Here is a 25,739-nt window from a genome sequence, read left to right as displayed (position 1 = left end):
CCTCCCTGGCCCCTCCTGAAATGAGGAGATGGGTTCAGGGGAGGGAAGAAACCAGTCTGGCTGCAGCAACGTCTTAAGTCCCTGCAGGCAGGAGAGCTGTCAGGTTCCTGCACTTTCCACTGTCCTCTTGGCAAACCTCACAGTCCCTGTGAGCCTCAGTTTCTTCATCTGTCAATGGGACATGGCACAGTCCCTGCCTGCCAGGGTTACTGTGGGTTAGGGGTGGCACAGGAATGCAAGCTGCCAGTACCCTGGAAGAGCTCAGGCACAGCCTGTGCCAGCTCTGCGGTCCCCATGGACTCTGATACTTGCCATTGTGCCACCCCTGGCAAGTGACTTCACATCCCTGAGCTTCAGCGTTAGCCCCCTGCAAAATGAGTCTGGGCAGCAGTGACTGCTTTCATGTACCTCCAAGGGCCTGGCCCTGGGGGGTACTTGGCAAGTGGAGTGTTGAGGGGGACCCATCTCTCCCCTGCAGGGTCTCTTCTGGGGTCTACGAGCCAGTAGTGATTGAAAGCCATTGAGGAGCAGGTGTCCAGGCTGGAGAAGGATCCTGCCTTCTCGGGTGTCCAGACCCGCGTCATTCCATGAGGAACCTTCCCATTCGGATCACCATCCTCACTGCATCTCCTCCGTGCCTCTCCACTCCAGCCCACCCCTGCCCCCCAGGCATCATTCCATTGTCCTCCCATCCATGCCGGGAGCCTCCTGGCCTGCCTGCGAGGGCCCAGGCACCACTGTGAATATTCTCCTCTGAACCACTAGAGGGCAGGACAGGGTGGCCCATGCAGCTGGTGGGCAAGACGAGATGGCCAGACTGCCCTTGCTGGAGACCAACCTGGCCCCTCGGCTGAGGACATGTCGCAGCTCCTAAACATGTGGGGATGTGTGTGGCTGAGGGCCTGTCCACTCCAGGGGCACTGGCTTCAGTCATGCCCTGGCAGGGGCTTGCTCCATTGCCCCCTTTTGGGGGGGGGAGGGGCAGGCCACCCCTGGAATCCTGCCACCCGTAACCCTTTGACTGCTTAGTGCTTCAGCTGTCCCTGCCCTGTGTCCTGGGGGATCTGCTGGCGGCCGCCTCCTGGGAGCCATGACCTCAGACCCTCCCCACACTCCAGATGGAGAGCCCCACCTCTCCCAACAAATGTTCTCCTGCTGCCCTGGCAGCCTGCACTTTGCACGTGCTTGTCCCCAGCACAGCCCCTCTGGCCTTCTCCTCCCCTTCCCCTGACCCCTTCCCAAGGACTCCTGGTCACTGCCCGCTGTGCAGTCAGAGGCCCGGGGTCTAGCAGCCCGGCTGGAACAGGCTGCTTCTCCTCCCTCCATTTAGCTCCAGCTCAGGCCTAAGACCTGCGCTGACAAAGGTCTGAGCACCGACGGTGCCCTCTGCCCAGGGCTGGGTCCTGAGCAGCTGGTTTCTCGCAGGAAGGTTGGGGCAAGTAAAGCCCCTTTCTCTGCCCTCAGGGTCAGCTGGCCCAGCTGGGGTGGATGCCAGAGAGGCAGGTGGGCTGCGACTGGACCGCCTAGAGCTGGCTTCCTGGCTGGAAAAGCCTCAGCCTTCCTCTGGAAGCATCCCCCCTTCTGGGCAAGGGAGAGGTGGGGTCCTTTAAGGGGTGTGCTTTCCCAGTGGGGAGCAGTCTGGCCCTGCCCCTGGCCCCTGCCCTCACTGAAGCCCCTGCTCTCAGCACTTTCACCCCGGTCCTCGTAACCTGCTTGAAGGTGGGTTCCAGCTGCCAGCCAGCCCCTGGACAGACTCCCTTACCCCTTTTAAATTTCACTCATTTCGTATAAACCCAGCAGGCTGGTGTTTACTTAGCCCTGTAGCTTTTTTCTTTCCTTCCTTTTTTTTTCTTCTTTCTTTCTTTCATTGAGTTCACAGTTCAATATTGCCTCCTCCCCCCGGTGAGGGGAGGTGTTTCTCTTCTCTGCCCCACCTGCCGGCTGGGTCCAGCAGGGCTGGGGACCCAGCTGGGGGCTGGGATGCTGGTCCTCTGGGGAGGGGGGTTGCGGGTGACCTCCCCAGGCTGGGAGCAATCCAGGTCCCCAGCTGGCCAGAGTTAGGGTTCTTGGTCTGGGAACTTCCTGGCATTGGGACCAGAGCATTTCTAGGGTTTTTGTTAATGTTGTTGTTTTACTTACCTAACTCTTCTGGAAAATGAATGTTGGAAAGTGCCTGCCGAGGCAGGATGGAGCGTTCGCTCAGGCTAGAGAAGGCTCTGGTCAGCCCCGAGAGTCCCTTTCTGCCCTACAGATACAGATACTGGCACTTTAAAAGGAAGCTGGCCACAGGGTCTGCAGATGAATTGGCCCCCTGAAGATGGGGGAGCACTGTCCTTCCCTTCTGTGTCTGCGTCACCTCACCCAGCCCAGTGGGGAGGTGCGTTCAGGGTAGATTTGGGATCTGAGTTGAAGTTCTGGGGCTGCAGGCACAGAACAGCTGGCTTTGGTGCTGTTGAGGAGGCTCCAAACCAGGAGTCCCAGCCCCGACCCAGCCAAGGTCTGGGCCTAAGAGTCACCCCAGAAGGAGATCGAGCCTGCCACGTCCTCCCACACAAGGCCCTAGGTCAGGGTAATTGGACCAACTGAGAATTCGGCCACAACCAAATTGTCACTGGCTGGAGCAAGAGGCCCGGAGCCCTGGCCTTGTCCCCATGAGGGACACCTTTCGTCAGCCCTCTCATCCCCTCAAGCTCAGCGAATTCCCACCAGGTGCCCACAGCCCCTGGACTTCAAATTCTATATAGAGAGAGATGGAAAGAATATATTAGAGATATTTTTGGAAAGGAATTGGTCTATGCAATGCCAGTTTGGAATCTTCTTGAAAGTTTAATGTTTTTACTAGGAGATTTAAAGAAAATAAAGGTCTACAATATTTTTAAGATTTTTTTTTTTTCCTGTTAAACCCCACAAACTGACCACATGGCATGATCTGCCAGGAGGGGAATGTCCACGTTTTCCTCTGTCTTTAGGGAGGTAATTGAGGAAATGGGGGAGGGGTCCTTTTTTTCTGTAATCCCCCTCCTTTGTAAGAGAATGCTGCCACCACTACTTCCAGTTCAGTGGGCTGTGTTTGTATTTGTGTCCCAGCTTCTATTGTAGAAAATAACATTGTAAGGGGAAATCAGCCTAATGTCAGTGTCTTGGTTTGGGGAAAAAAAATTAAATATTGCGGATTTTGTTTTGCTGAGTTTTTTTTTTACCTTGTTACTTTGTTACATTGACTTTGGGCTCAAAGACAACATCAGAAGGAAGCCAGATGTATAAGGTGACATTCCACCGGTGGGGAAAATGTAGGTGGTCCAGTTTCTCCCAGTCCTGACTGCAGTCACAATTATCACCACCTTTATTGCTCCAGAGTCCTGGAAAGGAAACAGTCCCAGGTGGGCAGTTACTTGCCACACTGAGTGACAGCTTTGATCTCCAAACCCAAGTTCTAACCACTGCTCTGTGGACCTTCCCTACAATCAGGTGGCTTCTAAGAAAATGCCTGAGGACAAATAACTGTGCCTCAGTTTCCTCTGCTGCAAATGGGGTTATGGATCAAATGAGAACGTGGGTATACAGCCTGCACTACAGGAGGTGCTGGGTGTGTTCCCTAACTAAAGCCTCAGACTGGCATTGTCTACAGGTTGGTCTGGGCCCCTCACCCCTGTTCCTGACTGTCCCAAGTTACATAGAATTTCAGTGGCTTAGCCAAGCTTTGGGACAGCCAGGTCACTCTGGGCCTTTAACAAGCTCAGAGGTGACAGGAAGCCTCAGTAGCTTTGGCCAGGCCACCAGGCCTCTATCTGTGCCCCAGAACAATCATTATCCCCACCCCTTCTAGGACTCAACTCCAGTTGTAGCCTCTTTAAACCCTGAAGGGGGTTCTCAGTCCCCTCCTCTGTTCTATGCATACGTGGGCAGGGAGGGAAAAGTTGGCTCCCAGCTGAGCCGTCTGTCCTTAGTGGTGAGGAATAGAACTGGGCTGTGGGAGAAAAAGGGTTGATCGTGTCAACTTTGGGAGGGCAGCCCCCATAGACAGGGGCTCTGATGACAGGAGATAAATGCTGCTGGTGGGAGCAAACTATGCCAGACCCAGACAACTCTCCCCTGCCCTCTCAAGTGAGGACAGCAGGCCAAGTGACTCCACAACCAACTCAGGGCATTCGAGGATCTAAAAAAAAAAAATCTCTGACTCTTACAGCTGGTTGATTGATTTAAAGCTCCTACTTTGTGCCAAACCCATTATGGTTCTGGGGATACAGCAGTGACCACAGACCCTAGCCTTGGGGCGCTTACAATATGGCCCAGACCAACTAAGTAAATCAGCTGATCCAAACACACAGGGGTCCACCACGGAGGCTCATGCCTGTAATCCCAAACCCCTGTAATCCTGGCACTTTGGGAGACTGAGGGCAGCCTGAACAAGAGCGAGACAGCTTCTCTACAAAAAATATAAAAATTAGCCAGGTGTGGTGGCACTTAGCTGTAGCCCCAGCTACTCTGGAGGCTGAGGCAAGAGGATCGCTTGAGCCCAGGAATTTGAGGTTGCAGTGAGCTATGATGACGCCACTGCACTCTAGCAAAAAAGAGAGACCCTGCCTCAAACAACAACAACAACACACACACAAACGCAGAGGGGAAGAAGCCCTTGTCTCCAGCTGTGAAGGTTCCTTGCAGGGGCAGGGGGAGGCATCCCAGTGAGATTGAGGGGTGAGGCGCAGCCGGCCCCACGAGCTATGAGGTCTTGGTGCTGGAGAAGCGTCAAAGATCTGGCCCTGCCTCCCCTTGTTCTCAGAGGAAAGGGCCTCCAAGACCGAAGGGGCCTTGTCAGGGGCCTGTCCGAAACCTCTGGTGCTGCGACACCAAGGACCAGAGAGGCAGACGGTGAAGGGAGGTACGGGAAAGGGTCGCCAGCGAAGCCAGGCGATTGGCAAGGGGGCGCCCTCTCTCCTCCAGTCGAAATCCTCCCCGTCAACGTCGGCTCAGCCAGCCCCTCCTCATCCCGTCCCAGGCCGGGCTCTGCAGCCTAGCCCTCAGCAGACAAGTTAGGGCCTCGAGACCACCAGGCAGTAGGGCTCCCCGTCGGGTTCCAGTGTGGGCTTCACCAAGGACTCCCGTCTCTGAGCCTCACTTTCCCCATCTGAAAAACGGGACTTCCGATCCTCCACCTCCATCCCGCTCTGGCTTTGGGACTCTGGGATGTTTAGAGATGGGTTTTGGCGTGGGGGGGGGGGGGACGATCGCGCAAGACTGTGGCCATGAAAGCCCCTCAGTCCGGGTTCCCAACTCCCATTGGTCCCATTCCCTAGCTTCGGGGAGAAATCTTACCCATGACTCCCTCGATAACTACATTTCCCGAGATGCAAAGGGAGGCGGGGCCTGCCGGTCTCGGGCCACGTGTTCCTGGGCCAGCCTGGGAACTACGACTCCCGGCGCGCTCCGCGCCCCAAAGCCAGAAGGGCCCGGATCCGGAACCGGATGTGGCTTGGTGCCCTGGTGGCGGAGCGCCGGGGAAATGGTGAGATTGGGGCTGAGTTCTTGGCTGTGGGCGTCCAGGGTGAGGTCCGGGGTTTGCTCGGGAGCTGGGGCTTGGGCACTCGGAACCGGGAGTGCTCTCTCCCGCCTGCTCTCTGTATGCATGAACACGCAGAGGCCTGGCACTCTCTCCCAGCCTGGAAACTGATCCCTAATCAGCCCTCCCTAGCATCGGCTGAATGAATGGGAAACTTAGAGCGTAATTAGGCCGCGACGCCCCCCGTCCATTAGTGCCCATAAATGGAGAGTCACTTCGTCAGCTGAGCCCTCCCTTTTCTTCAGGCCACGGGGACAGACCAGGTGGTGGGATTCGGCCTCGTCGCCATTAGCCTGATCATCTTCACCTACTACACGGCCTGGGTGATTCTCTTGGTATGTCTGTCTCTCCCGCCCTTGGCTCACCTTCCCCATCCTTGGGTCCTGAAGCCGACCTACAACACCATTTAAGCAGCCACTAAGTGCCAGGTGCTGTGCTAGGTGCTATACCTGCCTGAGCTCATGAAATCTCCTGAACAGCACTACAAGGAAGATGCTAGTGGTGTCCGCATTTTGTAGATGAGGGAGCTGAGGCTCAGGGAGAAGGGTCTGGCCCAAGGTCGCATATTTAACTGCTGCACTTAAAGCCCTGTGCCCTGTTTGCTTTGCCTTTTGGGGGGAGTTCTGGTTCTGGTTAGCCTACCGGCTCGTGGGCATGGCAGGCACCAGTGGATTTTATGAGGGCCTTTAGGATGTTTTTTTTCTTGTAGGAAAATTTATTGATCATTGCTTAAGAAGTGCAGTGTGGGCCAGGCGCGGTGGCTCATGCCTGTAATCCTAGCACTCTGGGAGGCAGGTGGATCGTTTGAGCTCAGGAGTTTGAAATCAGCCTGAGCAAGAGTGAGACCTCGACTCTACTGAAACAGAAAGAAATTACTTGGACAGCTAAAAATATATAGAAAAAATTAGCCAGGCATGGTGGCACATGCCTGTAGTCCGAGCTACTCAGGAGGCTGAGGCAGAAGGATTGCTTGAGCCCAGGAGTTGGAGGTTGCTGTGAGCTAGGCTGATGCCATGGCACTCTAGCTTGGGCAACAGAGTGAGACTCTGTCTCAAAAAAAAAAAAAAATGCAGTGTGTTTGGAGGGCAAAATCTTGCAGAACTTGGTATCCTTTGGAGAAAGATGTTAGTAAAGAAGACCTGGGAGCCCATGTTGGGAGTCACTCAAGGATTCCTCATGTACCTTTTGCTAGACTGTGAGTGCCTTAGGGCAGTTCTCTTGGCTTCTGTTCACTGCCAGGTTCCCAGCACCAACGTAGGGCAGGCACCAAGCAAGTGCCCAGTAAGTAACTATTAAATAAAGGAAGGAAAGAAACAAGTACCGGCACCCAGATGCCATCGTCCTAAAGACGATATGTCCCTTAGATGGAGGGGGTGGGTTGTTTCGGCTGGGGGCTGGGCGAGGCAGCTAGGGGCTGGGCAAGGCGACTGCAGCTCACTAGAGTTCTGCTCTGGCTGCCAGCCATTCATCGACAGCCAGCATGTCATCCACAAGTATTTCCTGCCCCGGGCCTATGCTGTCGCCATCCCCCTGGCGGTGGGTCTCCTGTTGCTCCTGTTTGTGGGTAAGTCACCCCCTCACTGCAGCCCCAACCCTGGGCAGGGTGTCTGGAGGGCCCCTCTGAAATTACTTCCACGCTTTGACACTTGCTGTTTATCTGCTTGAGACTCCTTGCCCCCAACTCTCCCCTGGGGTTTTCATGTTCCTCCTTCAAGGCCACTGTCAGTAACTCCTCTGAGCTTCCCAATGCCTTGGGCTTTTTGGACTCTAATGGTGTGTCTCTCTTTTTCCCCACTCCCCCCCATCATTCTGCTCACACCTCAATCGCCTCTCACCCTCTTATCACCCTGGCTCCTAATCCCTGCACCTCTCTCTCATGGCTTCACAGGGACAGGGACTATGTCTCTATTGTTACTATGTTCTCAGCACCCAGCACAGGAAAGTAGTTTTGATGAGTCAGTCAACAATCAGATGCCTGGATGATGGGGTAGATGGGTGGGTAGGTGGATGTTGGGTGGGCAAGTGGTTGATTGGGTGATGGATAGATGGGTGGGTCTTGTTCTTCTTAGAGTCTGAAACACCAAATGCAACATTTTGCCTGAGAAAGGCACTCAGTTGGTGTTTGTTGAATGAATGTGAGCGGATGTGTGACTTGAATGACTGGGGAGACAGCAAGTGCCCTCGAGGGTGGTTGGTAGGCCCATGACCTTGCATGTGGGTTGCCCTGCCTTGTCCTCCCAGCATCCATGAGCCCAGATCTTACCTGGCCATTCTTGTTTGTATATTTATTCCAGGATTGTTCATCACCTACGTGATGCTGAAGAACCAGAGGGTGACCAAGAAGGCTCAGTGAAGGCCCAGCAGGGATGAGGCTGCCAGCCCCTTCTTGGCCTTCTCTCCAGGGCAGGGACCAAGGGTGGGAGCCCACAGGACTGGTCCAGGCACTGTGCCCCCCTCCAGCCTGGCTGCGCTCCAAACATCCCTGTGGGATGGAGCTGATCAGGACTCACCCCTGACCAACCAGAGCCCTGCTCCTCCCCTGGTCACCCTTCCAGAAGCCAGGACAAAGGAGCACTTGGGAGACCTCTCACCCTCTCTGGCTTGGGCATGAGAGATGCTGGTTCTCCCTACCTCACAATCAGACTTCCCGTCACTTTTTCCTCTGGGTTCTACCATCTTGCCTCAGTTTCCCTCCTTTCACATGCTGATATTGGACTTAGCAGGTTCTGAGATGGCACATGGCCTCTTTGACCTCTCTCCACAAGTCCTGCTTCTCTCGAAGGCTGCTTCTTGGCCTGACACAGCCCCAGACCCCACAGGGACTTCTGGACCTGGAAAGCCTAGGAGAAGAACTGACCCCAGAGCCGCCACCATGTCTCGGCACACAGGGCAGCCACGTGGGCCTCCTGACCAACCATTCATTCCTCATGGAGGCCCAGGCCCCAGCCCCAGGGCTGGCCTGTGTGCGGCGCTTACCAATAAACACTGGTTTCGTGTTTCTCTCTGTGCTGTCCTTACCAGAGGAGGGGGCTGGGATGTGGCCCCTGCATTGGTCTCAGGTCAGAAGACCCTGGTTTGTACAGTGAGGATGCCTCAGGTGCCTCCCCTGACCTGTCCCTGTGCTGCACACTGGAGACAAAGCTGGGACTAGGACACATGTGCTTCGGACTCAGTGGAGCTCACAGCTGTGAAGCCCGTGGTGGCCCTGGCATTGCCTCTGCCGTGTCTCCCCTTTGCCAGTGTGGCCAAGATGGACTTACTATTTTAGGGATCCTTGGGCTACTCCACTGAAAGCCCAAGCCTGTCATCATCCATCTCTTATATGCAGCAGCCAGACTTAGCCAAGCCCTGAGCCACAAAGGCTGCTACTGAGTCAGAGCAGGGCTGCTGTGTTCAGGGTAGCTGATCTGGCACAGGCCCCAGGCTGCCAGCAATCTGCCCGCTGTACCTGAGCAGCCTCTCCCGTCCTCCCCAGTACCCAGCGTGAACCTGCCCCCAAGCCTGGGACATCCACTTCCGCCCAGTTAGCGGATGGAGGCTTCTCCCTCATCACAGAGGAAAGGGGCCAACTGTGGACACGCCTGCCCTCCCTTGCTTGTGCCGCCTGTCCTCCAGTCCAGGTGGAGCGGCCCACTTGGGCTTTGGATATTTTCCCCCCACTGCTGTGGCAGGAGCCTATGTCACCAGTGCTCCCTGTCGTGCGAACAACCTCTACCTCTCCCAGGTAGTTTGTTGAACACGCTTCAGGCTCCACTTCCAGGACCCTGCATCAACCCAGCAACTCCCTACCAGTTCCCCCTCTCCACTGCCGAACTGCCCCAAAAGGGTGTCCACACCTCTTCTCCTGCTGTGACCAGCATCTGTCCTGTCACCCAAGGGAGGCCACAGCCCCTGGGGCCACCAGTGATGCCCTTCCTTTAAATCCTTTACCCTCTGCCACATTTGGCACATGACATCCCCTGGATCAGACGCTCTGTTGGTGTCTGTGATGAGTGTCCTTGATGCCTCTGGTGTTTTCTTCTGCCATGGGCTCCTCAGGGTTTGGTCACAGGCCTTGTCACCCACACCCTCCCTGGTGATCCTTTCCCAGGCTTGCCTGCAGCGCAACTGTCCCCTTTGGGCCCCAGCTGTGCACCTGACATCCTCATTGCATGTTGTGGTGGGACCTCGATCCATCGATTGTGAGCTGAATTCTTAGACTTTCCCCAACTCTGGCTCTCCTCTCATGCCTCCCCCCTCTCGTGGCTGGCTGGCATCATGCGTCCCCACTGTAGCTTGCTTCCCCCACCCCTCATCCACAAGTCCCCAAATCCCATCAACTCTCCCTTCCCAGCCACTTTCTGGAGGCAAAGCTACTACCCTCTGCCCTAAGTCATGGATGGCTTCTTCACCACTCGCCCCCCACTGCCCCCCCTGTGCTGGCCCTCTCTGACCTATGCACAAAATACAGTGGCCTTTCCAAAACCCATATCTAAGCATCTTTCTCACACTCACACGATGTTTTTCTGACTCCACACCTGTCTCCCTATGACAGCCTACAAGGCCCTGGCTGCTTGCTTTCTCTGCCCTATTCACTCCAGCCACGCTGGCCTTTCGCTTCCTGGGACTGCCCAGGCCCTTTGCATACCCTACTCACATTGGCTCAAAATGAGACTGGCATGCCTCTGCCCTTGTGGCATTTCCATTCTAGGGGGGAGGTGTAGTAAGCAAATAAATGAACAAGACAATCTCGGACAGTGTACAAGGGGATAAAGAAAATAAAGGTGATGTGATCAAGAGTTGGGGGAGGCCAGGCGTAGTGGCTCACACCTGTAATCCTAGCACTCTGGGAGGCTGAGGCGGGCGGATCATTTGAGCTCAGGAGTTCAAAACCAGCCTGAGCAAGAGCGAGACCCCGTCTCTACTATAAATAGAAACAAATTAATTGGCCAACTAATATATATAGAAAAAATTAGCCGGGCATGGTGGCGCATGCCTGTAGTCCCAGCTACGCGGGAGGCTGAGGCAGAAGAATTACTTGAGCCCAGGAGTTTGAGGTTGCTGTGAGCCAGGCTGAAGCCACGGCACTCACTCTAGCCTGGGCAACAAAGTGAGACTCTGTCTCAAAAAAAAAAAAAAAAAAAAAAAGAGTTGGGGGAGGGGCCGGCTGGTTAGACCCAGCGAGATAACTGGAAGGAACAAGGCAAGTGAAAATTTGGGGGAAAGGATTGTGAGGGTTTGGTGGCCAAGGAGCTGTAGGGGCCTGTGTGGCTGGGTGGTGGGTGTAGGGAGAGTGGACACACGGGCCTGGGGCCATGCTGAAGAGTTTGGATTTTGTTCCATTGCCCTGGGAAGCCACTGGAGGCTCCAAGCATGAGAGTGACATCATGTGATTTACGCTTTTAAAAGATCACGCTGGCAGCTGTGTCCCTCCCTCTCGCTCACCACTAAATCCCCAGGGCCTAGCACTACTGGCTCAAAGTGGGCGTTCAAAGCATGTGTGTTGAATGAATGGATGTCCTGACTCCCGTGTGACCTGGGCGCAGTCCCTTTTTTCTCTGCATCTTAGTTTCCACACACGAGAAAGTGAATGGGAATTTCACGGCAGAGTGGGTGGGCGGGACGGGATTTAGGTTACTCGCTTCCAGGCGGCCCCCAGACCCGAGTCCCCCACGCCAGCGGGGAAAACGAGGGGCTCTCCGTCCCGGGAACCCTAGCCAACGCCCGGCGGCTCCGCCCCGCCTGGACCGCGGTCCGAAGGATGCTGCAGCCGCGGGGGCGGGACCCGACGGCGATCGCCAGCGCCCCCTGCGCGGATTGGGCGCTGCTGTGACCGGCGCCTCGCGATTGGTGGGTCGCGAGGCAGGGGCGGGGCCTGGCTCCCGCAGCGGGGCGCCAGGGAACTCGGCCAAAGCCCGGAAAGCTGCGGCGGGGGCGATGGCTGCGCCGAGCCCGGGGCCCCGCGAGGTAGGTGCAGACTCGAGAGAGGACAGGAGCGGGAAGGGGTGGTGGGCAGCGGCCGGGCCTCCCCTCCGTGAGCACGGAGGAGGAGACACGCCCCCATCCGAGCAGGGAGGGGCCCTGCCCTGGGCGAGGACCAGGACACGCCCCGCGTGGTCCTTCCCTTCCTTTCCTTTCCGTTTGAGACAGAGGGGGCGGTCTGGCGGGTATCCCCCAGGACTCCCGCAGTTTCCTCCTCCGAAAACGGGGACGGTAATCAAAGCTCCTGCCGTGGGATCCCAGCGTCGCGCTGACCCTCTGCGGGAGCCTGGGGCGCTCAGCGGGCGCGAGAGGAGTAGACTGACTGGAGCATCGCAGCTCCTGCTGTCCAGGGTGCCCGTGCAAGGAGCCCAGGACAACAGCAGTGACAGCTAATACCTGCCAGGAGGGAGCGAAAGTTCTCTGTGACAGCTGAGAAAATAAGGCCTGGAAAGTTTGGGTGACTTACCTAAGGTCACACAGCTGGTGAGAGACGCTCAGTCTTGGCCAGGTTTGACTCCACCCACAGACCATGTAACAACCATCACTCCATGTGGGTGCCGACTACCTGCCAGGCGCCATGTGGCCACCTCACAAACACCTTGTGAGGTGGGTACCCCCATTATCCCGACTTTACAGCTGAGGAAACTGAGGCAGAGAGCGATGGGGGAAGTCTCACAAGTACAGGGAGTGGGACTTAGTCCAGGGTCTTTCCTCTCTGAGATGCTGCCACATGGGCTTTTTTCCTGTGCCTCCCCCCACCAGGTCCTGGCCCTCTCCCCAGAGGCTGCGCGCAGAGCACCCACCTCCGGCTCCAGCTGCCGTGGGCTCCTCTGGCGCCTGCGAGACAAGCAGTCTCGCCTGGGCCTGTTTGAGATCGGCCCAGGGCACGAACTGCATGGGATGATGTGTATGATGCAGGCGGGGCTATGGGCTGCCACCCAGGTCTCCATGGATCACCCACCCACAGTGAGTGGCCAGTCTGTCCCATGCAGCCCCACACCAATGGCAAGACTGGGCTGGTGCCCTGCCTTGCTAATACTCCAGACCTGGGGCTCAGAGAGCGCTATCCAGGGCAGAAGGCAGGGAGGGAGAACATTCTGGGGGAAGCTGGAAAGCCCAGGGTTGGGGGTGTGAGGAGCCCCTGAGTCAGGTGATTGCTGTGTGACACCAGGTGCACCTCTGCCTGTCTCTGAGCCTCAGTGTCTCCATCTGTATAATGGAGGGGGATTGTACTCTGTGGTTTCTGAGGCCCTCCCAGCCCTGCCAGAGTATATGGCTGAGAAGGGACCCCACCCCCACCCTGCCAGCCTGGCTTGTCCTCTCTGGAGCTCAGGCTGGGGCCAGGCTGGCTCAGCAGAAAGGGTCACCCAACTGCAAGCTCAGCAGCTGGGCAGGCACCGGTGAGCATGTGTGTTGTGTGTGTGTGTGTGTGCCCGTGTGTGTGTGTGTGTGTGTACACAGTGTGACCACATCCCACAGGCCAAGCCCTGGCACAGGGACCTGGAGGTCCAGGGAGTGTAGGGGCCTGAGAGGGTCCTCTAAGCCACAACCCGACCTCATCACCTGCTGAAAGTCTTGCCTGGCTCCCCAGTACTCAGCATGGCCTCAACAGCCTGCAGGCTCCAAGGGCTAAGTGTCCAGCCTTGTTCCTACACCACCTCCCTTACTGGCTGCAGCCACTCAGGCCCTCCTTTCCTTGCTGGTGGCCACCAGTGCTGTGTCACCACTATGAGCACCCTGCTCCTCTCCACTTGCCTTCAGATTTCAGCTCAGAGGTCACCATCCCCAGGAAGCTTCTCTGATCCTGCCCCTCCCAGGCCGTGTCAGGCAGCCGTGGCCTCAGGACCATCCCCTTGTAGTGGGATGGAATATGGCTTCGCTGGGCCAATGTGTGTGTCTGGGGGCGTTGGCCAGGCTTGAACTCAGAGCCAGGTGCTGGAGACCCAGCGGTGAAAGAGACATACCACACACACCTGCCTCAGGTCACCCTTGTCCTCCCTGCAGCCCATCTGCCCACCTAAGACACAGCCAGAGACAACTCAGGTCCCTGTTTGCTGAGGGAATCAAACCAGAGGAAGGGGGCAAGGCCAGGTGCAGGAGACCCTGGGACAGGCAGTGGGGACTGAGACTTGCCCTGAGCTCCTCTGTCCTCCCTGCAGGGGCTGCCCTCCCAGGAGGACTTCTCTGAGGTTCTGACCCAGGTTCACGAGGTAGGAAGCCCAAGAATCCTGGGCGGGAAGGGGCATGTACCGGTCTTAGCTCTCTCTCCTCCTCAGTTTCCCCATCTGTGCAGGGGGAGTGATGGCTTGCCTAGGAGCTTTGCAGGAAGGGTGTGGTCATCCTGACCCTCCAGCACCAGGGCCAGCTGTACACCTGGCCCCACGTGGGCACTCTTGGGACTGCTCTTCCTCCCCAACAGGGCTTTGAGCTGGGCACTCTGGCTGGTCCAGCCTTTGCCCGGCTGCGCCACTGCCTAGGCCTGGCCGAAGAGGACTATCAGGCTGCGCTGGGCCCAGGCAGCCCCTACCTGCAGTTCCTCAGCACCTCCAAGAGCAAGGCCATCTTCTTCCTGTCGTGAGCTTCCGCGGGCTGGGGCAGGGGTGAGGGTGGTGCCCCGGGGGGAAGGAGGGCGGAGTGGTGGAGAATGCTCCTTGGGAGACAGACAACTAGAGTGACCAAGGCCAGGGAGGGTCTGGGCCAGATGGAGGTCCGATGCGGGGAGGAGGGACTGAGGGCGTGCACAGGCCAGGGCAGGGGGGCCGATGGGAGCCGCTCCAGCCTGGGCAGTGACCTCTCCCTCCCGCTCCCCAGCCACGACCAGCGCTTCTTCCTGAAGACCCAGCGGCGCCGGGAGGTGCGGGCGCTGCTCGCCCACCTCCCCCGCTACGTGCGGCACCTGCAGCGGCACCCGCACTCGCTGCTCGCCCGGTTGCTGGGTACGGGGGCTGGGGAGGGGGTCGGTGGGGTCTGGTCCTAGGCGCTAACACACCGGGGAGGGCGGGCAGCGCCTGTGGGCGGGGCGATGCCTGTGGGCGGGGCATCCCTGGGCTGGGTCTCGGGGTGGGGTCCAGTCGCACAGGGACTCCCAGCCGAGGAAGGGGCCTGGGGGCGGGGCCTGGAGGAGTGGGCTCGGGATGCGGCTGATCTCGAGAAGGGGGCGTGGCCTGGGTCTGCGGCTGGCCCGGGGGGCCGGGGTTGTGGAGTTTGGGGCCCTCACCTGGCGCCCTCTCCCCTGCAGGAGTGCACAGTCTGCGGGTGGCCGGGGGAAAGAAGGTGGGTGAGACCAAGGCGAGATGGCTGGGCGGAGGGGGCGGCGGAGGGTGAGGGCCTGGCTTCCCTCACTCCCTATCCCGGTCCCCAGACGTACTTCATCGTCATGCACAGCGTTTTCTACCCCGCCGGCCGCATCTCCGAGAGGTGAGTCCGCGGCAGCAGGCCTCAGGGCCGGACCCCACCCGGAACGTGCCCCCTGAAACACCCACACTCACTAGGTAGACTGCGAAACTGAGGCCCAGGAAGGAGAAGGGACGATCCCACGATCTGGCGGGTCGGAGACTGTGACACCCATAACCAGCATCTCTTGAGCACTCAGTATGCCTTAGGCGCTGTGTTGAGCCCTTTCCTTTCCTTTCCTTTCCTTTCCTTTCCTTTCCTTTCCTTTCCTTTCCTTTCCTTTCCTTTCCTTTCCTTTCCTTTCCTTTCCTTTCCTTTCCTTTCCTTTCCTTTCCTTTCCTTCCCTTCCCTTCCCTTCCCTTCCCTTCCCTTCCCTTCCCTTCCCTTCCCTTCCCTTCCCTTCCCTTCCCTTCCCTTCCCTTCCCTTCCCTTTCCTTTCCTTCCCTTTCCCTTTCCTTTCCTTCCCTTTCCCTTCCTTTCTCCTTTCCTTTCCTTTCCTTTCTCCTTTCCTTTCCTTTCCTTTCCTTTCCTTTCCTTTCCTTTCCTTTCCTTTCCTTTCCTTTCCTTTCCTTTCCTTTCCTTTCGAGACAGGGTCTTGCTCTGCCAGGCTGGAGTGCAGTGGCATCATGACAGCCCACTGCAACCTCCATCTCCTGGGCTCAAGTGAGCCTCAGCCTCCTCAGAAGCTGGGACTACAGGTGCACACGACTATGCCCAGCTAATTTTTATTTTTATTTTTTGTAGAGAGGGGGTTCTTGCTATGTTGCCTAGGCTGGTGTTGAATTCTTGGCTTCAAGGGATCCCGCCCGCCTCAGCCTCCCAGAGTGGTGGGATTATAGGCGTGAGCCACCGCGCTGGGGCCATCACCTTCTTAACTCCCAGAATGACACTGAGGGGTAGCTGTGGTTCTCCTCATTTAATGGATAAGAAACGGAGGAAGGTTCAGAAGGCCACACAGCTAATGTACAAGGAGCAGGGGTTGAAACCCGGCCTCCCTGGCTGCACAGAGCCTCTGCGCCTTCCAGCCCTGTTCTGCCCAGGGGGTCCCCACTGCCACTTCCTCAGGGCCATCGGCTTCCCTCTTGCCCTCCTGGTACTGCTGTCTAGGGTTGGAGCCTTGTGTCTGGGACACCCTCAGTAATGACAAGGTGCCGGGAGGCAGGCACAGGCAGGGCTAAAGCCTGGGTGGGCCTGCCAGGGCCTGTGTTTGAACCCCTGCTCTGCTCTGTACTTACTGTGCAGCCTGGGCAAGTAGGAGGAACTCTCTGAGCCTGTTTCTTTATCTTTACCTTGGGGATGGTAATGGAGCAGGGCTGTGCTGAGGACTAGAGACAGTAAGGCAAGGAGTTGCATGTGTATGTGAAATGTCACCAGTGGAAGCTCTTGTTTCTATTACCTTGCAAGGTTCCGTCTGTGTCGAATCTATGCAAAGCTGAATTCTGCACCCCCATCTCCCAGGTATGACATCAAGGGCTGTGAGGTGAGCCGCTGGGTGGAGCCAGCCCCGGAGGGCAGCCCTGTCATCCTGGTGCTGAAGGACCTCAACTTTCAGGGCAAGACTATCGACCTGGGTAAGCTATGGGAGGTCCCTGCCCACTCTTGGTCCCTGCAGGGTGAAGTTTAGACGGGTGCCCGCACAGCCCTCTGCGTGAGTTGTTAAGAGCCCAAATTCTGGAGTCAGACAGAGCAGGGTTCAAATTCTGGCTCCACCATTCCTAGCTAGGTGACCAAGGCAAAGTACAGATGACTTTCCTTATTTGTGAAATGGGGACAGTAATGCCACCTGCCGTCTCGGGGCAGAAGCGTGTGGAGCACTGTGGCTGACCCATGATGGGCGCTCAGGTTGGGGCACTGATGCTCTGGCAGGGCCCCAGCGGAGCTGGTTCCTCCGCCAGATGGAACTGGACACCGCCTTCCTCCGCGAGCTCAACGTGCTGGATTACAGCCTGCTGATGGCTTTCCAGCGTCTCCACGAGGATGAGAGGGGCCCGGGCAGCGGCCTCATCTTCCGCATGGCCAGGTGAGCCCACACAGAGGCGGCAGCAGAGTGAGGTGGTGAGAGTATGGGAAAGATGGGTGTGGAGGGGCGGGAGGGCCTTCCGTAGGTGGGGACAGCGTAGGCAAAGGCTCGAAGGCTGGAGAGTGCAGAACGTGTGTGTGTACACGCGTGTACACATGTGTATGTGTGTTTAGAGGGAAGGGCCAGAGAAGCCTGTCTGATTGGGGCTGGGGCCACAGGTGGACCACAGCAGGGGACAGAACACGTGAGGTCCAGTGGCATTTTGAAGAATCTGTCCATTTTCTAGCAGGGGGTGTGGAGCCATTGAAGGTTTCAGAGTGAGGGAAAGATCTGTTTATTTTCACCTTAGAAAGAGCCCTGAACCTTTAAGCCAGTCATTCCACTTCCAGGACCCTGGGGTCATTGCCCCTGGCACCATCATCATGTCCTCTCCTTTGTAGTAGTAACCATCTCTCCTTACATAGCAACCATGAGCTTCACTTAGAGGGTGGACTCATTCCCATTTTAGAGATGTGAAAACTGAGGCTCAGGCCAGGCGTGGTGGCTGACGCCTGGAGTGCAGTGGCATCATAGCTCACTGCAACCTCACACTCCTGGACTCAAACGATCCTCCTGGCGCTATCTCCCAAAGTGCTAGGATTACACCTCCACCTCGCCCAACCTATGCCTGTCATTTAAATTTTTCTAGTAGTTTCATTTAAAAAAATACAAAGAGGCCAGGTGCGGTGGCTCACGCCTGTAGTCCTAGCACTCTGGGAGGCCGAGGTGGAGGGATCGCTCAAGCTCAGGAGTTTGAGACTGGCCTGAGCAAGAGCTAGACCCCCATCTCCACTAAAAATAGAAAGAAATTGGCTGGACAACTTAAAATATATAGAAAAACTTAGCCGGGCATGGTGGCGCATGCCTGTAGTCCCAGCTACTTGGGAGGCTGAGGCTGGATCCCTTGAGCCCAGGAGATTGAGGTTGCTGTGAGCTAGGCTGACGCCACGGCACTCTAGCCCAGGCAACAGAGTGAGACTCTGTCTCAAATAAATAATAAATAAATAAATAATAAAATACAATTTAGTACTCAATACATCCAAGATTTTATTATTTCATCTATTCAACATAAAAATTGATGGGATATTTTACATCATTTTCTTTTTTTTTATTTTGGCATATTATGGGGGTACAGATTTGAAGGTTTCAATAAATGCCCTTTCCCCCCCTGCCCCCACAAGTCTGAGTTTCCAGCATGACCATCCCCCAGATGGTGCACATCTCACTCATTATGTATGTATATACCCGCCCCCTCCCCCCTGCCCAATACCCTATTACTGTAGTACCTATGTGTCCACTTAGGTGCTGCTCAGTTAATACCAGTTTGCTGGTGAGTATATGTGGTGCTTGTTTTTCCATTCTTGGGATACTTCACTTAGTAGTATGGGTTCCAGCTCTAACCAGGAAAATATAAGATGTGCTATATCACCGTTGTGTCTTAGAGCTGAATAGTACTCCATGGTATACATATACCACATTTTTATTAATCCATTATTGGATTGATGGGCACTTGGGCTGTTTCCACAGCTTTGCAATTATGAATTGTGCTGCTATAAACATTCGAGTGCAGGTGTCTTTTTTGTAGAGTGTCATTGGATCTTTTGGGTAGATGCCCAGTAATGGGATTGCTGGATCAAATGGCAGATTCACTTGTATCGCTTTAAGGTATCTCCATATTGCTTTCCACAGAGGTTGAACTAGTTTGCAGTCCCACCAGCAGTGTAGGAGTGTTCCTCTCTCTCCACATCCACGCCAGCATTTATTGTTTGGAGACTTTTTGATAAAGGCCATTCTCACTGGAATTAAGTGATATCTCACTGTGGTTTTGATTTGCATTTCCCTGATGATTAGAGATGTTGAGCATTTTTTCATATGTTTGTTGGTCATTCTTCTGTCTTCTTTAGAAAAGTTTCTGTTCAAGTCCTTTGCCCACTTTTTAATAGGGTTATTTGATTTTTTCTTGCTGATTTTCATGAGTTCTAAGTATATTCTAGTTATCAGCCCCTTATCAGATGGGTAGGATGCAAAAATTTTCTCCTATTCTGTAGGTTGTCCATTTACTTTCATGACTGTTTCTTTGGCTGTGTAGAAGCTTTTTAGTTTGATCATGTCCCATTTATTTATTTTTGTTGCTGCTGTGATTGCCTTTGGGGACTTCTTCATAAACTCTTTGCCTAGGCCGATGTCTAGGAAAGTGTTTCCAATATTTTCCTCTAGAATTCTAATAGTTTCATACCTTAGGTTTAAGTCTGTTATCCAGCGTGAGTTGATTTTTGTGAGAGGTGAAAGGTGTGGGTCCTGCTTTAGCCTTCTACAAGTGGCTATCCAGTTTTCCCAGCACCATTTATTGAAAAGGGATTCTTTTCCCCAGCGTATGTTTTTGTCTGCTTTGTCAAAGATTAGATGCCTATATGAGGATGGTTTTATATCAGGATTCTCAGATCTGTTCCACTGGTCAATATTGCTATTTTTGTGCCAATACCAGATTGATTTAATTACTACAGCTTTGTAGTATAGTTTGATATCTGGCATATTAATACCTCCCATTTTGTTTTTGTTGCCTAGAATTGCTTTTGATATTCAGGGTCTTCTTTGGTTCCATACAAAGCGTAAAATTATTTTTTCTATATCTGTGAAGAATGCTGATGGGATTTTAATAGGTATTTCATTGAATCTGTAGATCAGTTTGGTAGTATAGACATTTTAATGATGTTGAGTCTGCCGATCCACGAGCATGGTGTGGATTTCCATCTGTTTACATCCTCTGCTATTTCCTTCCTCAGTGTTTCATAGTTTCCCGAATAGCTTCCCTGTTTTCAATTTCATTTAGTTCTGATTTGATCTTGTTGATTTCACTTCTGCTGGGTTTGGGGTTGGTCTGTTCTTTTTCCAGCTCTTTGAGTCATTTCATTAGATTGTCTATTTGCGATCTTTTTGACTTTTGGTTATAGGCATTTATGGAGATAAACTTTCCTCTCAGAACTGCTTTAGCTATGTCCCAGAGGATTTGATAACTTGTCTTTCCATTGTCATTTTTTTCATAGAATTTTTTTATTTCCATCTTGATTTCTTCATTTATGAAGTAATCATTTAGTAGGAGGTTGTTTAATTTCCACCATTTTCTGTAGAAATGTGAGTTTCTGTTAGGGTTGATTTCTACTTTTATTACACCGTGATCTGAGAAGATACATGGTATGATTTCTATTTTTTTTAATTTCTTGAGGTTTACTTTGTGTCCTAGGATATGGTCAATCTTAGAGAATGTCCCGTGAGCTGATGAGAATAACGTATATTCAGTGGATTTTGGGTAAAATGTCCTGTAAATGTCAGTCAGACCCAATTGTTCTAGAGTTTTGTTTAAGTCCATTATTTCTTTATTAATTTTCTGTTTGGAGGATCTGTCTTGTCCCGTCAGTGGGATGTTGAAATCTCCGGTGATTATGGAGTTGCTATTAATCAAATTGCTTAGATCCAGTAAGGTTTGCTTTATGAATCTGGGTGCACCTAAGTTGGGTGCATATATATTTAAAATTGTTATCTCTTCTTGTTGAAGTGTGCCCTTCACCATTATATAATGACCCTCTTTGTTTTTCACTACTTTTGTTGGTTTAAAAACTAAATCGTCTGAAATTAGAACTGCCACGCCAGCCTTCTTTTGGCTTCCACTTGCTTGGAATAGTGATCTCCACTCTTTTACTTTTAGTCTATATGCATCCTTGCAGGGTAGATGTGTTTCCTGAAGACAGCATATACTTGGCCTGTATTTTCTTATCCATTCAGCCAGCCTATGTCTCTTGAGTGGAGAGTTTAAGCCATTCACATTTATTGAGAAAACTGATATGTAAGGTAGATTACTGTTCATTCTGTTGGGTTGGATGTTGTTGCTTTGATTTCTCTCTTGAGCCATTGTAATATCTGGCCTTTAATCTTTGGGTTTTGGTTGTTTTTATATTCGTGAGTTTTTATTATGGTGTTCCATAAGTAACACTGTTTTGAGTACTTCTTGTAGGGCTGGTCTTGTCTTGGTGAATTCTCTGAGACTTTGCTTATCTGAGAATGTCTTTATTTCTCCTTCATATATGAAGCTTCGTTTTGCAGGGAATAAGATTCTAGGCTGGGCATTGTTTTGTTTCAGAAGGGTGAGAATGGGGCCCCAGTCTCTCCTTGCTTGTAAAGTCTCAGTAGAGAAGTCTGGTGTTATTCGAATTGGTTTTCTTTTGTATGTTACTTGCTTCTTTCATCTTACAGCTCTTAGAAGGGCCTCTTTAGTTGATATTTTGGTCAGTCTGATGACTGAATGTCGTGACGTCTTCCTGTTTGTGTTGAATCTCCCAGGGGTCCTCTGAGCTTCTTGAACTTGTATATCGAGATTTTTAGCAAGGCCTGGGAAATTTTCCTTTATTATATCTTCAAATAGCTTGTCCAACCCTTGAGTGTTGTCTTCTTCCCCTTCTGGTAACCCTATGACCCTCACATTAGGTTTCTTCACATAATCCCACATCTCTTGTAGGCTTTGCTCTTTTCTCTTGTTTCTCTGCTCTCTGTGACTGATTTATTTAATTGGAGAGTGTTATCTTCAATCTCTGAGATTCTTTCTTCTGTTTGATCTACCTTGTTCTTGAGACTTTCCACCGTATTTTGTAGTTCCCTGAATTGATTCTTCATTTCCAGGAGTTCAGTTAAACTTTTCTTCATTATGTCGATTTCTTTAGTGAACTTTTGTTCCAGGTCCTAGAGGCTTTTTGTGGTTTCTTTGTGTTGGTTATTGAGTTGTTCTTACAGGTCGTTGAATTTTCTTATGATCCACATTTGAAATTCCTCTTCTGTCATTTTGGTTGCCTGATTTTGGTTGGTGTCTGTTTCTAGGGGGCTGGTGCTCCTCTTTGGGAGGGTGCTTTCCGTTTGGTTCTTCATATTTCCGGAGTTCCTTCGCTGATTTCTTCCCATGTCGATCAGTTGTTGTTTCTTTCCTTTAGGTTTTTGTTTGGGTACTCACACGCCTTGTTTAGTTTCTGAGCCGGGAGGTGGTGTCTGTGGGGGTGATTTGACCACTCCTTGTATAATGGGTCAGTAGGTGCCGTGAAAAGGGTGTGCAGGATGCCCTCCCTGTCAGTAGGTGGTGCTTGCTTGGAGGAACAGGCTACGCTGTTGTTTTTGTGTCCTGTAACCAGCTCTTGTTCCTGTAGAGAGGCACTCTAGTGCCTCAGGTGGTCAGTGGGGCCCTGGGACTTCCAGGTGTGTCCTTTTCTCCCCCTCAGTGAGGGCTGGTCTAGGAGAGAGTCTGGGCAGAGTTGGGTTGGGTAAGCCTGCCCTCAGGCACCACCAATCCCGTTAGTAGGGGTCAAAATTCTGTTCTCTGCTTCCAGGAAAAGCTGTCAGGGAGGGGCTGGAATGGTCCTGCTCAGTCAGAAAGTTTGCGTGTGGGGGTGGGGCTGCCTGAGACCCGCAGTCTGGAGCAGGCCTCGCTTCTTTCCACCCTCCCCAACTCCGCAGCTACTCCTGGGCCTCTGCCAGCAGGCCAGACCACAGGTCACCAGGCCTCCCCGGACTGTGATGCCGATGGGGAGGTTCCCTGCACAGGAATGCCACCTGGGCTGGGTGCCCGGCCTCCCTTTGGGGGGAGGGTTGCCCTCTAGGACGCGGATCTGCCCCTGAAGGCACACACACCTCAGTAGGCTGTTCACGTATATCCCTTCTGTGCCCCGGGCAATGCGAGCCCTCGTTGCATGGGATCTGGTCTGCAGGTCTGACCTCTGGGCCCCAGAGTTCAAACTATATCCCCACCAGGGAGGAGTGCCAGTCCCAATTCACCCACAGGGAGCCCAGGCTGGGTCTATGTCTCTCAGCCTCAGAGTCTGCCCCGTTCTCCTGGGATCACTGTGCCAGCAGCACCTGGGAGGGCTGGCGGGTAGGGAGCTCACAGTCTGAGTTCCCCCTAGTCAGCTGTAGGGTCCCCAAAGGGAAGGTTCTGTTCCCTGGAGGTGCCTCCGGCTGGTGGCTGTGTTGTCTCTCTGGGCAGCCGTGGGTAGGGTCAGCGGAGGGGAGAATGAGGCAATATGGCGCCTGCCGCGCCGCTTGGGTCTATGCACACGGAGGTGCCCCGCGGGATTTGGGAGCCTGATGCCATGTCCGCTACTGGCTTACCGCTCACTGGCAGCAGCTGTCTCTGGGCTGGTGTCCGCAGGTCTCTCCACCCGCTGGGGAGCCCACCAGCAGTCCCAGATGCAGGGAAGGGGAAAGGTGATTTATCCACCTACCCTTCCCGCTGGTCTCCAGGCTGCTACAGCGGTCTCAGCTTCCAGTTCTCCTCCACAACCTCCTCCCGTGGAGTCTCCCATGGTCTCAGGTACCCCTCCTTCCGACACTTGTCTGCTGTATGCTCGTCTTCTTGCTTCTTTCTTCTAATTTCTGCTAGAATCTGTCTTTTCTGCAGAGACACTCTGTCTGGCCGTGTTACTCGCCCGCCATCTTGATTCCCCTCCTTACATCATTTTCCTCATACTGTCTTCAAAATTCAGTACGTGTTTTACGCGTACAGCGTGTCTCTGCTGGGACTGGCTGCGTTTCAGTGGCCACGTGTGGCCAGTGGCTAAGACCTGGACAGGGCACCTGTAGGCCTTCAACTGCACCCTCCTGGGCCTCCCACTTTACCTGACTTCATAGATCCCGCACGGGTGTGGGAATGGGCCAGAGGTGAGCAGGCTGGCACCTCTTCCAAGGCCGACTGGCTGGGGCTCCCTGGAGGAGGCGGCAGCCTCACCCCACTGTCGGCCCCCAGGTCTGTGCAAGGGACAGAGAGCCCGGAGGAGCCGGGAGCCCAGAACCGCCGGCTGCTGCCCGACGCCCCCAACGCCCTGCACATCCTAGACGGGCCAGAGCAGCGCTATTTCCTGGGCCTCGTGGATCTCGCCACGGTCTACGGGCTCCGCAAGCGGCTGGAGCACCTGTGGAAGACACTGCGCTACCCGGGCCGGACCTTTTCCACTGTCAGCCCCGCTCGATACGCCTGTCGCCTCTGCCAGTGGGTGGAGGCGCACACTGAGTGACCGGCGCTGGCCTCGCCCTGCGCTTCGGGACCCGGACTCTCGCCTGCAGTTCCCCTGCTGGCCATCAGGCGGCAGCATCCCCTAACTAATCCCATAACAGCGCTGCCCCGTTTGGTGGTGGTGCTGTCCCTGGCACCGTGCCAAGCGCGCCCCCACTTTAGCTTATTTAATCCTCAAAAAATGCTGTTATTCTTTTTTTACAGACCATGAAATGGAGGCTCAGGGGGTGAAGGAACTGAGCAAGATCATTCAGCAATAAATGCTGGAACCAGGAATCGACCATGCCTTTTGGACTCCAGAACCTGTATTCTTTTTTTTTTGAGACAGAGTCTCGCTTGTTGCCCAGGCTATAGTGAGTGCCGTGGCGTCAGCCTAGCTCACAGCAACCTCAAACTCCTGGGCTCAAGCAATCCTTCTGCCTCAGCCTCCCGAGTAGCTGGGACTACAGTCATGTGCCACCATGCCTGGCTAATTTATATATATATATATTAGTTGGCCAATTAATTTCTTTCTAGTTATAGTAGAGACGGGGTCTCGCTCTTGCTCAGGCTGGTTTCGAACTCCTGACCTCGAGCAATCCGCCCGCTTCAGCCTCCCAGAGTGCTAGGATTACAGGCGTGAGCCACCGCGCCCGGCCCAGAACCTGTATTCTTAACCACCAACTCCCTCAGCCCATCGTCTGCTCTGGGGAAGTGGGTAGGCTGAAGGCTCCAGCCCCCTTTTCATCCAGATGGGGAAACTGAGGCCCAGAGATGTTAGGGGCTTACACATGGGTAAGTGGCAAGGTCAGTTGGAGAACTCAGGCCCATCAACTCCCTGCTCCTGACTTGGGGCCCTACTAGCCTCCCTCCAGGATGGCCCCTTGCTCCTGCTCCTCTAGGGGTGCAGGTGGGAGGACCTGCTCCGCGTAGGGGCTTCCTGGAACTCTGGGAGGCATTCTGATGTGGTCCACTATTGATCTCATGTGAGCTCGCTTCCTCCGGAAGTCACTTTTCTCATCTGTGAAATGGGGGCAAGGGTCAGTGCTAAGACCAAGGCTGGCTGCATAGATGTCACCAGGAGCCTGCATCACTCCTTCTTCCTCCTCTAGGACACTCCAGCCTGGCCTCTGACCCCAGTTCAATCCAACCATGCCCAAGGGGGCCTTTTCCTCCAGAGCTACTCTAGAGCCTGGCTGTGTGACCAAGACAAGGTGCTAAACCTCTCTGTGCCTCAATGGTCTAATCTGTAAAGTGGAAAGGATGAAAATGGACCTCATTAACTCATTAAATATTTACTGGGCACCTGCCATGTGACAGACCCCCTGCTGGGCAATGGGGACGTGGGGATGAAGCAAGATGCAGAGACTCTGCCTTCGCAGAACACAAGGGACTCACAGTCTGGGGGGACTCACAGACTGGGTGACAAAAGCAGCCTGGAGTGACAAAGCCTCAGGGAGAAGCATGGTGCCATGGAGCTGGGGGAAGGGCTCCCGCCTGATGGTTTGATGGATGGTGTTGGGAGAGGGGCTTGACTTCTACACTGAGACCAGAAGAGTCAGACACCTCCTGAGAGGGTCCCAGACCAAGGGCACAGCCAAAGTCTGGGGTGACAGAAGCCTGGTATTTGAAAGAAAGAAAACAGGGGGAACAGGCTATGTGGGCCAAGAGCAGCCCCAGGACTGGGCAGTGCAGGACTTGGGAACCCCACTCAGCTACACTGAATGCTGCTGTTTCCACTGAGC

General features: G+C 54.2%; 3 protein-coding genes across 4 annotated transcripts in view; all 3 read left to right on the top strand.

The window, feature by feature from the left end:
• Positions 1–3,187, top strand: part of EEIG1 (estrogen-induced osteoclastogenesis regulator 1) — a 34,219-nt gene extending 31,032 nt beyond the window's left edge. Inside the window, exon 11 of the mRNA XM_012772044.2 lies at positions 479–3,187. Coding sequence (XP_012627498.1) covers positions 479–524 — 46 coding nt within the window. The 3' untranslated portion in view covers positions 525–3,187. The remainder of the gene's footprint in view (positions 1–478) is intronic.
• Positions 3,188–5,179: 1,992 nt separating this feature from the next.
• Positions 5,180–8,557, top strand: DPM2 (dolichyl-phosphate mannosyltransferase subunit 2, regulatory). 2 transcript variants are annotated; one of them, XR_012922145.1, is made up of 5 exons: positions 5,180–5,503; positions 5,803–5,892; positions 7,019–7,121; positions 7,852–8,454; positions 8,497–8,557. XR_012922145.1 is itself a non-coding variant. In XM_012772046.2 (4 exons), exons 1-4 carry the CDS (start codon positions 5,195–5,197, stop codon positions 7,908–7,910), a joined length of 561 nt encoding a protein of 186 aa, XP_012627500.2. In that variant the 5' UTR covers positions 5,180–5,194; the 3' UTR covers positions 7,911–8,557. The 2 variants fall into 2 exon arrangements, 1 of the variants encoding a protein (XP_012627500.2); XM_012772046.2 differs by having other exon boundaries at positions 7,852–8,557.
• A 2,876-nt stretch (positions 8,558–11,433) lies between these two features.
• On the top strand, positions 11,434–24,091 carry PIP5KL1 (phosphatidylinositol-4-phosphate 5-kinase like 1). Its single transcript, XM_012772042.3, has 10 exons — positions 11,434–11,503; positions 12,281–12,484; positions 13,678–13,728; positions 13,938–14,092; positions 14,330–14,454; positions 14,757–14,791; positions 14,880–14,935; positions 16,370–16,482; positions 16,778–16,931; positions 23,749–24,091. Exons 1-10 carry the CDS (start codon positions 11,474–11,476, stop codon positions 24,014–24,016), a joined length of 1,191 nt encoding a protein of 396 aa, XP_012627496.2. The 5' UTR covers positions 11,434–11,473; the 3' UTR covers positions 24,017–24,091.
• Positions 24,092–25,739: the final 1,648 nt, after the last annotated feature.

Source organism: Microcebus murinus, chromosome 12 (genome assembly GCF_040939455.1).
Source record: "Microcebus murinus isolate Inina chromosome 12, M.murinus_Inina_mat1.0, whole genome shotgun sequence".
Classification (NCBI taxonomy): domain Eukaryota; kingdom Metazoa; phylum Chordata; class Mammalia; order Primates; family Cheirogaleidae; genus Microcebus; species Microcebus murinus.
The sequence above is the reverse complement of the archived record's forward strand: the minus strand, read 5'-3'. Positions and strand labels throughout refer to the sequence as shown.

What these genes read in the sequence shown, in the direction of transcription:
- DPM2 (XM_012772046.2), top strand. Translation starts at nt 5,195, where the DNA reads ATGGGTTTTGGCGTGGGGGGGGGGGGGACGATCGCGCAAGACTGTGGC. An exon ending in CGGCCTGGGTGATTCTCTTG is followed by an intron (nt 5,893 to 7,018) that starts GTATGTCTGTCT and finishes TCTGGCTGCCAG; the next exon opens with CCATTCATCGACAGCCAGCA. An exon ending in CCTGTTGCTCCTGTTTGTGG is followed by an intron (nt 7,122 to 7,851) that starts GTAAGTCACCCC and finishes TATTTATTCCAG; the next exon opens with GATTGTTCATCACCTACGTG.
- PIP5KL1 (XM_012772042.3), top strand. Translation starts at nt 11,474, where the DNA reads ATGGCTGCGCCGAGCCCGGGGCCCCGCGAG. An exon ending in CGAGCCCGGGGCCCCGCGAG is followed by an intron (nt 11,504 to 12,280) that starts GTAGGTGCAGAC and finishes TCCCCCCACCAG; the next exon opens with GTCCTGGCCCTCTCCCCAGA. An exon ending in AAGGCCATCTTCTTCCTGTC is followed by an intron (nt 14,093 to 14,329) that starts GTGAGCTTCCGC and finishes CCCGCTCCCCAG; the next exon opens with CCACGACCAGCGCTTCTTCC.